Below are 12,400 nucleotides of genomic sequence, written 5' to 3' on the forward strand. Positions count from 1 at the left end.
AACTACCCAATGTGATCCCATTATTTATTTTGGCTTTTAGGTATTAATCTTAATTATTTGTCAAAGTTTGGGTAAGGAAATTTACTTAGATGGGTACCATTGCCCCGTTGTATAGTGTATTAGTTATTCATTGTCAAGGTTGATTGGTTCAAAAGACGATCTCTCTCTCTCTCTCTCTCTCTCTCTCTCTCTCTCATACTCCCCTCGCATTATTAACTTTGACATGGTATCACAGCCTTGGTGGAGCCATTAGCACAGAGGATTTGAAGAAGGTGGAGGACACAGACACTCGTCGCTAAGCTCTTGTAAAAGAGTGGATTTTGAAAGGCGTTCTAAAACGCCAACGTTTTATAGCACTTTGTAGTCGGCGGTTGAGGCGTCTCTGTGTTATCGGTGCAGCGTTTTCCGCAGCAAAGGAGAGCTCCCATTCCTGCATTGTTGCATAGCGTTTCGAAACGCAGCTACACTGTTGGAGCCGCTGAGTTAGCATTTTGAAACGCTACTGAGAAATTGTCCAAGATCTGCTCTCGACCCCCAGACAGAGCCCGGCCCTAATGTGCGCATTGGCTGCATATTGAAACGCTCTGCCAATTGAAGACCACAGTGCCTTGTTTTTTAGTGGCTGAAGGTTATCAGTTCTGGATGCTTTCTTTGTGTGGAGCATTTTAAAATGCATTCACGAAGGGCAACCATTGTGATTTGCTCGTTTAAAGTCTGGCCTCCAAAGATCAATATGAACCAAGAAGAACAATTGCCTATGGAAAATATATTGACTACCACCTAGTTAGCGGCCTATGCACAGGCGAAGTCCTAAAGGAAACCATCGATTTGTTTGGCTCGAATTGTGGAGCCAAAAGCAGATGCACGAATTCACTAGAGAACAAAGGCAAAGGCAAGCTTGACAAGGATGGTAGTACCATTACTCAATTAGCTGCCTCGGTACCCACGAAGTCCGACAATCGTTGTTATAAATGTGACACGATGTTTCGGGCAAGCTGGACAAAGATAATGGTGATATAGAGTTAATTGAGAAGATGGGCACGTCACACGTGGTGGTAACCATAGTTACCACGATACGAGATTTCTAATCAAGAGGCAGTTGATGTCACTAGCTTCAGCCAAAAAGAGGCTTGTGAGTGGCAAAGAGGGGCAAGCCGTGCTCCCTATAACTAATTTGGACCCTTGCGTTGGAGTTCAAGTTATCGATGTTTGAATCCGTGGGTCGAAATTCAAGGCATAGGCATCTGGTGGGGAACCAATCAGACGTATCTAAAACACTATGGATGAGTGCAGCAATCCATTGTTGTTTGTCGGATTATGGACAAGGTGTGTTCCAAAGTTCATTATCTTGGAGTATTTTGAATGTGATATGTTCACAATTCATGAATGGGGATTCTTGGACGTAGTGTAGTCTACAGTTCAATTTTCTACAAGGCAACCGATGCATTCTTCTAAGGTACAAAGTTGAGGGTAGCATTACCTAGTTGTATCCAGTGGAAAGGATCCTCTGCTAAGGTGTCCATTGTAGGTTCTTCATCGATTGGTCTCACTATTTATGTCCACTATGAGCTGCAAAGAGGGTGTTAAAGTTATGGTATCGCAAGGAAATGCCCAATATAATCCCATTATTTATTTTGGCTTTTAGGTATTTATTTTACTTATTTATCAAAGTCTGGGTAGGGCAATTTACTTAGATGGGTATATATGCAACCCATTGCCCCAATTCTATAGTGTATCAATTATTCATTGCCAAGGTTGATTGGTTCAGGAGACTCTCTCTCTCTCTCTCTCTCTTTCTCTCTCTCTCTCTCTCCCCTTAGTCTCTACGCTTCTACATCGTCGACTTTGATAGGTTTGGAAGGCATTAATCATTCCCCCTCTCCACTCTCTCTCTCTCTCTCACTCTCTCTCTCTCACACACACACACACACACACACACACACACATTTGTGCATTCTCTCATGGTATCAAAGGCTCCAGCAAGGTCTCAGATATGAGGTTCATTATTGACAACATGTTTTCTCTCTCAATTCCCCTTGTGTTTTTGCAACCAACCATGGCGATCTCCTTTCTTGCTGGTAGTGCTAGCCTTTTTGGAGACTTTTCGTCACAAAAACCCCCTTTGACTCATCTGTGTTTTTCTTCCATATATATGTTTCTTTTGGGTTCTGGGCTGATTTGTGTTGTTTGGAGAGGGTGGGGGTTTCTGCTTTGTTGGTTTGGCATCCAATGTCAAGACCAAAATACTGCATGGTTTTTGCACTTTTTTAGGCCACAAAAAGCTACCCTCTATTGGCCCTTTGCTCTACTCTGGACTATGCCAAGAGCATAAGAGCACACTAAAGTTATTGTTAGGTTGGAGGACGTTTATGCTGTATAGACTTCTCAGTTTGACCTTCCTAGAGTTTTTCTGGATCAGCTGCCTGACCATTTTGGCTTGCAAGACAATTGCTATACCTAGCAAGAGGGACGTTATGATCGTGTCCCTACCACTGCATTCATAGGTGCTTCTATTACAATAGAGATGATGTTTTCACTTCCAAAACATAAAAATTGTTCTTTTTCACTTCAATTATCCGGTAAATGTGGGTTTGTACATTTATATTAGTTTATAGTTTCTACATTTACAATGCTGCATTTCTCCTTCTCTTCAACTCTTTTAAATACAATATCGTGCATCAATTCTCATTGCCTCCTCTGTTTCACTTGAGAATGGCTCCAAGACAAGGTTCAATGATGCCACAAATCCTTCGTTTTTCAAAAGTTTAGCCAATTTGTCTATTTTGACACTAACCTCCTCCTCCTGAGGATTGTTCTCCCCTCCTACTACAAACTCATGGACACCACTGTCCACCTTAAGCAAAGCAATGCCCAGCTGCTTCCTTGCATCCCCCGAGTAAATCAATTGGCGCACTCTCTTGGCATCTTGCCACAAGTTTGCATTAGCGTAGATATTTGACATGAGAATGTAACAGGCGGCATCAACTGCTTCCAATTTTAGAAGTTCCTCAAAGCACCAGTTGGCCATGCTCACATTGGTATATGTTCGGCAGCTGGTAAGCAGAGACATCCAAATAACCAAGTCTGGGTAATCTGGCATCATGTCAATAATGTCCATGGCTTGATCAAAATGTCCAGCACGACCAAAGAGATCGATAATGCAGCTATAATGTTGAACCCCGGGTGACACATTGAAGTCTTTAAGCATGGACTTGAAAAAATCATGCCCTTCTTCCACCGAGCCTTCTTGGCTGCATGCAGCAAGAAGACCTGTGAAAACCCCACTATCTGGCTTTATACCTTTCCCCAGCATATCATAGAAATAACCCCTTGCCAGCCTGGTATTGCCATGATGGGCACAGCCGGCAATTAGTGCCCCCCATGCTACTGCCTCTTGATGCGGCAACGCACTCAATACTCGCCAAGCCTCATCTATGCTTCCACTCCTGCTATAAAACTCCACAAGTGTACGGCCAACAACTACATCCTTTTCTAAATCACCTAGAACAACCAGGTTATGAATGATACGACCTTGTGGCAGGGCCCTGATGCTGCCACATGCTTTAAGAGTACAGACGAGGGCTGCTATGCTGGGATGCACTCCTTCATTTTGCATCTCTTCAAAATCCTGCATGGCCGACAATCCACACCCGTATTCACTGCGTGCTGCAATCATAGTAGCCCATGACACCCCATCTCTCTTCCGCAAACTCTTAAGCACCCAATACGCATCTTCCAGGTGCCCTTGCCTGGAGTACATGAGAATGAGGGAATTTCCAACCACCACATCTGTCTCCAACGAGCCATTGATTATCTCATTATGAATGCACCTGCCTTTGTCAAGCTCTTTGAGAGTCCCACATGCTTTCAAGACGGACGAAAACATAAACGGGTTCATCTCTATCCCCTTGTCTTGCAGTTTCAAAAAGAATTCAAGTGCTTTAAGGTTCTGCCCATGCATGACATACCCAGCCAACATGGTGCACCACGGAACAACATCCAAAGTGCTTAAGGTTTCAAACACCTTGCATGCTGCTTCTAAGCTACCACACTTACTATAGACATCAATGAGAGTGTTTGCAATGGCAACGTCAAGCTCGTAATTGCTCCTTACTATTTTGTCATGTATAATCCTACTTTGATACAGGAAGCCCAAGCTTCCACATGCTTGCAAGGCGCAAAGCAGCACAACACGGTTTTGTTCCATGCCGAAAAACTGCATTATCTCAAAAAGATCTAAAGCTAAAGTTTCATCCCCGTGCATCATATACCCTCCTATCATAGAGCACCATGACATAGGATCTCTATTTTGTAGCCCTCCAAAAATTGCATAAGCTTCCTTCATGCACCCACATTTTGCATAAATATCAATAAAGGTGCCTCTAGCACTGCCATCTGCATCTATTTCTGTTTCCATGACATAGTGATGCATTAGCATTAAGGCATTCACCGATCCAATGTCACCACAAGCTTTAACAAGGCTTATAATTATTGTATTATCTGGATTGGTCCTGTTTTGTTGCATTTGTCCAAAAAGCTCAAGGGCTGCAAAGCCATGGCCAAGTGTACAATACCCTGAAATCATTGTACCCCATGAAACTAGATCTTTGAAAGGCAGAGTGTTGAATACGTTCAGTGCTTCCTGTAATGCCTCACATTTGACATACATGTCAATGAGGCTGCTGCAAACCACCATATCCAAGGCTGTTTTACTCACAAGAATAAGGTAATGGATGTGCATACCTTGCATTATAGCCTTCAAAAGTCCACAAGCTTTTACCAGAGAAGAATAACTACTGCCGTTTGGCTTCAAACCCCGTTGTAGCATTTGATCAAAATACCTAAGGGCCTGCTCTGGGTCCTCAAGTGTAACAAAGCCAGAAATCATTGTGGCCCAAGAAACCTCATCTTGCACTTGTAAGCAATTAAACAAACTCTGGGCATCTGTCATAAGTCCGCATTTGGTGTACATGTCAATTAGAGAATTGTTGATAACCAAATCAGTGCTAATCTCAGTTTGGATCAGCCCAGTGTGGATTAACCTCCCCCAAGTGCCGGCGCTTAAGATGCTACATGCTTTAAACGCGCCCAAGAACACAACTTTGCTAGGTTTAACACCCTGTTGAAGAATCTGCTCAAAAAGCTTTATTGCTGGAAGTGCTTGTCCATGCTGGACATATCCTGTAATCAAAGAACCCCATGAAACAATGTCCCGACTCGATAATTTCTCAAACACACCAACGGCTTCTTTGAGATCCCCACACTTAGCATACATGTCAATAATAGCATTTCCAAGGATGGTATTCGATCCCAGTTCCAAATTCATAACTTGTTTATGAACAAGTCTACCATTATCTATGTTGTGTAAGTTGCTGCATGCTTTCAAGGCACACAAAAAGGTAACTATGTCTGGCTTAATGCCCCATTGGTCCATTGTGTGAAACAAATAGAGAGCTCTTTGTTCTTGGCCAAGCTTTGTATGTGCGGTTAGAAGGGCATTCCATGTGTGTATTGTTGGTTGATGTAATCTATTGAACACTCTGTTTGCATCTCCCAAACTCCTGTATGAAGTGAAGAGGCGGATAAGGTGATCTACAAGAACAACAGTGCCATCAAACCCACTATCAACCATGAGCCTGTGAACGATCCTGCAGGCTTCCAGATCGCTCTTTTCGATACAACCTTGCAACAATGAATATATAAGGTCTCTTGTGATTAGACAACCATGTTTTCGTAGAATGGCGACAACTTGAAACGCCTCTTCCAGCTTATGCTCTTGGCACAATCTAGCCACTTGTGCAGGGCCAAGTTCCTCCTCATACTCAACTCTAAGAACAAAGCAGAATGCTTGACTGAGCTTGACAAAAACAAAAAAATGTTAGAAAAAAAACCAAAATACCTGGTTTTTTCGTGTGATCCAGTCTGTGTCGAGAATGAGACAGCGGTCAATGAATGAGTTAGGCAAATCTTTCTACAAGCCAGAGTGCCAAACTTCCCAAAAGATGTCTTGACTTCCTGCAATCAAAACACAAAATTTTGATTTGGTCGTAGCAAAAAGGGGGGACTATGTGCTTATCACAACGAAAGGTGAATGTAGTCCTTTTTTCTTCATGTGCTGGTAACAAAAACATGAGCGAGAGCTGGAGCAGCCATTAATGCCGTAAATTGAATGACTACTACCAACACGTCAAGAGAGAGTGCTTGGTCAAAAAAGACAGGAGAATGGAACCTTACAACAAGGAAGAACTTCATTAAAGGGCTGAGAGCAACCACAACCTTGGGGCTGTTCAAATCCAAGCTGAAGCATTACTTGCCCCTCTGATCACTCATATCACCAACACAGGGGTCCTTTCTCATAGATGTCGAGATCAAGAGAAGAGGTTCGGTAAGTGCCTTGTTGCAAGCAGATCCAGAGCAATGATGGAGTGTGTATGATACCCAAGATCCTTCCTGCAGGTAAATGACAATGGGTTGCATGTTATACTGGTGATTGCCTGGCTGATGCAACCATCGAACTACAGCAGGTTGAGTTCGGGTCTTGGCAAAAGGAGGAAACTGATGCTCGAAGCTCATGCCCATGCTGATGAACCACAAAGACCTGCAATAAGTGTTGCCGATTATGAAGTTCAAGTTCATAAGCAGGTAAACTTGCAATACCGCTGCACTTAAAATTCTGGAGAATTCATAGATCTCCAACTGAGCAACCATGATAGTGGAGCCCGCCCCACTGCAAAGTATCATAGTGAGAAAACCTGTCAGCGTCCCCGTGATGGTTAAACAAGACATTTTTGCCAACTACACCGGTTCGTCATGCAAGCACAGCATAATACCCCTGTCCAGAGCCCAGATGATACTCTATCCCTCTCCATTTTGCGACTCCCAAGGATCTGTGCGCGCACAGATCGAATGTGTGTACGTACTTCGATTATACATGTCTATACATACGTTTCATTTCTAGTTTTTAACCACATTTTTGAAAAAAAATTGTGTGGAAAGAGGAAAAGGTAAGGGGTTTCCACGTGTCATGTGAAGAAGGGAGGGCATGCAGGCACGGACACCTGGCAGGGCGACGAACGCCGGAAGCGCAGTGGTTTACAATTGATGGTCACATCTGTTGCGCCCGATTCCGCCTAACTACAAGGCGATTTTGCCTCGCAGTGGGAATCTCCAAAGATTCGTGCTAATGCCAAGTGCATGAGCCAAATAGGAAGCATGCTATTAATAATTATTGTCCATAGTTTCTAATTTCTAAACAAAATTTCTTACATTCTAGCAACTATTGTCCAAACTCACAATGGTTATACTACTTATAATGGCTATATTTACAAAAAAAGGTTCGATAAAGATTCTCTACGAGGCTCTTGAAGGGATAAGGTAAGATTATCTTTCCAGCAATAGTGACAATGTAGCCCACCGACGGCGTCAAGGGCAATATCGTCGGACGCCTCTCAATCTCACCCTCCCCCGACACCTTTCTCCAACAACCCCTAACTACCAATCTCCTTCTTCTTCTTCTCCCTTACCAGCAATCTCCTCGTGAATTCTCTCACCCATGTCAATATCTTGCATAAGGCCACAGACCTTCAATGTGCTTGCATGTGGAGAAAGGCCTTCCCTTCCCCATCACGCCCAACCTACTCAGGCTTTTGCCCCCCTATTTGTGTGTAGAAAAGCTTTTCGTGTATACCCTCATACGCACGCTCATTCAGAATTCGGTTCTGAAATAACATGGGCCTTGACCTTTACTTTTACGAGAGAGAGAGAGAGAGAGAGAGAGAGAGAGAGAGAGAGAGAGAGAGAGAGAGAGAGAGAGAGAGAGAGAGAGAGAGAGAGAGAGAATCTCTCTTTATTCCACTTAAAAACGTTTTCCAAAAAATAGTGCCACCTACTAGCTTCGGAAAAACTATATTCATTACATGGTTCAATGGACATCTAAGGAGATGAAAAAGACTAAAGGAGGAGAAAAGATTAAGGATAAACAATATAGTGTGCATGGTGTTTGTCTGGACAAATCTAGTTTGATACCTCTATGTAACTATCTAGTCCAATATAAGGAGGTGCTTGCACTCATGCAAGTCACAACCAATCTTGGCTCTCAATGTGAGCACATCACATTGGTGGAAGACACAGGTAAGGTTCTTGATTTTTTGTCTGCATTTCTTCCTTCACAGGCCATGGCATTGCCATTAAAGCCCAACTAGACACACGCTTGGCACACCGCTAGGGGACACCTATCAAGACAATGCAATGTGAAAACCGCTCCGATGCTAGGCTCTTCGTAAGAGCATCCGCAACCTCAACATCTGCTTCAAATTGGCAATCTTGTGAGTGTATTTCCCAGACATAACCACGTCATCAATATACAAATTAATTATAAGCAATGAATCATTGTTGAATTTTCTTATGTATAAGCATTCAACCTTTTGACTTCTCTTATAGCCTTGAGACTGCATTAATGTATCAGACTTCTGAAACCATTGTGTGGATCCTTGACTCAAGTTGTAAAGAGCCTTCTTTAGTTTACATACTTGGTGCTCCCACCCTTAGGTTTTGGCATATATACATCATCATGGAGATCTCAATGAAGGAAAGCATCTTCACATCCATTTGGACCAATTCCAATAGTAGCTACTAATCCAAGCATAATATGCAAGGTAGCCATCTTGATCACAAGTGAAAAGGTCTCATTCTAAACAATGCCTTTTTGTTGTACAAGTCCCTTAACAACTAATCTTTCTTTGTACTTAGTTACTAATCTAACCTTGTACTTAGGCATAGCATCTCCATAGGTACTCTTTAGCTTGCAAACCCATTTGCAAGGTAAATCTTTCTTTCTAGTGAGCAGTTATACCAAGTCCCAACTCTCATTGTTTGCAATTGCGTCGTACTTAGATTGCATAGCTTGCTACCGCTTCAACTTGTCATCCATTTGCATGGCTTCTTAGTAGCATGGCGATTCATTGCAGTCATCCAAAGCGTAACATCATCAACACCTGGTTGAAATTGCTCAGGTGGATGTGAGTCCCTCATAAAACGTCTCAACAACCGACTACTACCTTTTGCTAGTTCATGAGCATTGCCACTAGAAGGCACATCACTAAACTTCTGAGTTTGTACCGTTTCAGAGGTTATATCCTCAAATATGTCACTTCTATACTAAATTTGAGGTTGTCTATGCATCTTTGACTCATTGAAGGTCACTGTAAAAATTATTATAATCTTTTGAGATTCTACAATAACTCATCTCACCATCATGCAATAACCAACAAAGATACATTTATGTGACGTTGGATCAAGCTTTGACCTAAGTGCTTTTGACACGTGAGCATATGTCTCACAACCAAAGGCAAGTAAGTGATCATAATGCGGCTTCTTGCCATACCACATCTCTTATGGAACCTTTTAATTCAATGGCATGCTATGAGATCTATTGACAATATGTAATGTTGTCAAAACATTCATGCCAAAAGCCTTGTGTAAGGCTCGCTACAGAAAAGCATAGCAAAAACAAAGTTCTTGTATAGTGCAGTTCATCCATTCTATAACTCCATTTTGGGCTAGTGTGTATGGTGCAGTAAACTATCACTTCATTCCTCTCTTTACACAAAAGTCAACCATCTCTCTTGAGAGGCACCCCCACCATCATCAGCCCTTAAGCCTTTAAGCTTTTTCCCATGCTGATTCTCAAATAGTGGAATGAGCTCCTGGAAAGTATAGAAAGCCTCATCTTTACTTTTCAAAGGATAAACCCACACCTTCCTTGTAGTTTCATTAATAAATATCACAAAGTGCTTACCTCCCCTAGAGACTTACTCAGCATAGGACCACAGCTTCCACGATGAAGAAGTTTGAGAGGCTCCACTTGCTTTCTAATCATGGGCAAATGAACACTCCTAGTTTTCTTGCCATAGATACAGTGGTCGCAAATTGAAAAGTCACTAAAACTCAAGACAAGCAAGTAACCAAAATGTTCAAGTGTATTCATTTCCTTTTGGCCCATATGGCCTAGCTAGTAATGCCACAACACAGTAGACAATTGCACGGCTAAGCAATAACATTGCCTTTTACACAGGATATGTGCATGGAATACAATGAACCATGCTTGTGATTCTTGAAAATAACCAAATTTGCCTTCTTGATAGTCCAAGGCTGATTTTTGAATATGGTTGTTTAACCCAAATCATTAAGTTGTCCCATAGAAGCCAAGATCTTCTCTAACTCGAGAACATGTCTGTTATTGTGTAGTACAAATTTTGTACCATCTTAGGGCTCATAGAACTAGTTGAATGTCTCCAATGCCAACTGTGTCAGGTGCATAAGAGTCGCCCAACTTGACAATACCCTAATAGCCTTTCCCATAAGTAGAGAATTAATCTATATGTGGCGTAACATGAAAATTTTACTAAAATCTATCATCCAATTCTATACATAGATGGCCTTGTGTGTAACAAGAGCATCTATAGTAAGATTTGAAGTAAAAACCAAGATATCCAAAACATGTGTATTAACAACATATGACCATGACCAACCATGTGTGATGCAACCACATTGATTTCTTCAATCTTAACTTTGCCCTTAGAGTTCGAAGTGTCAAACTTCTTGTCATCATTGAAATTTTTCTTATTGTTCCTCTTTGCTGCATAGCAGTCCCTCTTCATATGTCCCTTCTTATGGCAATCGTAGCACTTATTATCACGCATAGAATCACGAGATTTATTGCAAGTGTTTCTATGCTCTTTGACTTACTACGATCATGAGTACGACATCTTTGCTTGTGAGAATGAGCAACATAAGCATCACCAGATCTGGTTGGCTTTAGATATTTCCTACAAATCTCCTTTATAAGCAAACCGATCAATGACATCATTAAATACCAATGTGGCTTTAGGTGTTGAATTATTCATGAAGAATACCATAAACTGCATATGCTCAATCAATGTGTCCATCGCACAAAACCATGCTCAATATCCAAAGAAATAACAAAGAATCTAAAATGCATAAATCAATGCTTACACATGAGCACCCACAATGCTCAAGTCACTAGAACATCCAATCGAAGCATGCACAAAGCATATGCATAAAGTATGCCTAACAACTATAAGAATAAACATGTCAATTCAATGTAACTTTGATTCGTGTCAACAAGAAATCCCTATCACAATTTGCACTTGCATCCACAAATGGAAAGTCAATAGCATACATGTCCAAACACTTACAATATACATTGCTCTATAGTACAGGCATCAATCAGACACACCTCTTATGTGTCATATATGCTGCATAATTTTATATATGTTTTTTTTTTAATCACCAGATAAAAGAATTTAACAAAATTGTGAAAAATTATGAACATTTTTATATAAGAAAATTAAAAATTTTGATATCACCAATGTGTTTGAAACGTGCCAAAATCCCAAACTAGACTCTTGGATCATGTCTATTCAAGTTTGTATAAAAGGGATATGCCAAAAACTGCATTTTGGGAGTCAAAAACAAAAAATTGACCTTCTAACAAAATAATTGTGTGCAAAATTTCAAAAATTCAATTGCACCAACGTGCTTAAAATGTACAAAACACTAGGCTCAGAGCTCGGCTGGAACAGTTTGTGGAGAGTACGTAGTGGAGCTTTTGAAGTTTCAAAGTTTGGAAGGTTGCAAAAGGAAAATAAATTAAAGCAATGCTATTGGGAGCTAGTGTGTAGTGCTAACTACAGAGCTTCGTAGCACTGATTCCCCAAAAGAAACCAAAGGCAACAGGGAGCCCTCACAATAGCATTGATATTCATACTATAGCATTGAAGCAAGGATTAGTAGTGCAATAATCAAGAACACAATTTCAACATAATAGTATTAATTGTGTTGAGGCATGCAGTAGCATTAAAATTTAAACTAAGCAGCTCTGATGACTTGCAAAAAATTGTAGTGATTAGGCAAATTTCTTACTGTAGCACTGGGAAATTGGGCTTGGAAAAGCATTTTATCGTAGCAGAGGGAGCAATCACAAATGTTGAAGGGAAGCATGGAGTGTGTGTGTGTGTGTGTGTGTGTGTGTGTGTGTGTGTGTGTGTGTGTGTGTGTGTGTGTGTGTGTGTGTGTGTGTGTGTGTGTGTGTGTGTGTGTGTGTACTTGTAGATGGTGGAAACAACTGGTAACTTATCATGCGGTTGGACAGGTAACTCCCAGGAATAGTTACTACAATAATTGGTACAATGTATAGTTTGTCAGAAGTCCAGTCAGACACTATAAATAGGGCCCATTAGTCATTTTTACGGGCTATTCTTGCCTATTGACCACTTATACCCTTTTAGAAGCTAGTGTTGGATCTTTGTACGCTCTTGTATCTTATAATCCTAATTAAGATATGAGCATACTTGACTCACTGTTGTACCTGTATCTACTA

General features: G+C 41.3%; 1 protein-coding gene across 3 annotated transcripts; it reads right to left on the reverse strand.

The window, feature by feature from the left end:
- Positions 1-2,574: 2,574 nt before the first annotated feature.
- On the reverse strand, positions 2,575-6,918 carry LOC147427563 (pentatricopeptide repeat-containing protein At4g13650-like). Of its 3 annotated transcripts, none has more exons than XM_086497015.1 (3): positions 6,235-6,918; positions 5,900-6,015; positions 2,575-5,828 (listed from the first exon to the last, which is right to left on the reverse strand). In XM_086497015.1, the coding sequence occupies exons 1-3, from the start codon at positions 6,250-6,252 to the stop codon at positions 2,660-2,662; spliced, it is 3,303 nt and encodes a 1,100-aa protein (XP_086353141.1). In that variant the 5' UTR covers positions 6,253-6,918; the 3' UTR covers positions 2,575-2,659. The 3 variants fall into 3 exon arrangements, with proteins under 3 accessions (XP_086353141.1, XP_086353140.1, XP_086353142.1); XM_086497014.1 differs by having other exon boundaries at positions 6,230-6,918; XM_086497016.1 differs by having other exon boundaries at positions 6,277-6,292.
- Positions 6,919-12,400: the final 5,482 nt, after the last annotated feature.

Source organism: Adiantum capillus-veneris, chromosome 23 (assembly GCF_014529385.1).
Source record: "Adiantum capillus-veneris isolate H3 chromosome 23, ASM1452938v2, whole genome shotgun sequence".
Taxonomy (NCBI): Eukaryota; Viridiplantae; Streptophyta; class Polypodiopsida; order Polypodiales; family Pteridaceae; genus Adiantum; species Adiantum capillus-veneris.

Excerpts from the sequence above, each read along its gene's own strand:
- LOC147427563 (XM_086497014.1), bottom strand. The coding sequence starts at position 6,307 with ATGCTTCAGCTTGGATTTGAACAGCCCCAAGGTTGTGGTTGCTCTCAG. Across the intron at positions 6,016-6,229 it reads AAGTTCTTCCTTGTTGTAAG|GAAGTCAAGACATCTTTTGG; the intron begins GTTCCATTCTCC and ends TTTTGATTGCAG. Across the intron at positions 5,829-5,899 it reads GGATCACACGAAAAAACCAG|AGTTGAGTATGAGGAGGAAC; the intron begins GTATTTTGGTTT and ends CTTTGTTCTTAG.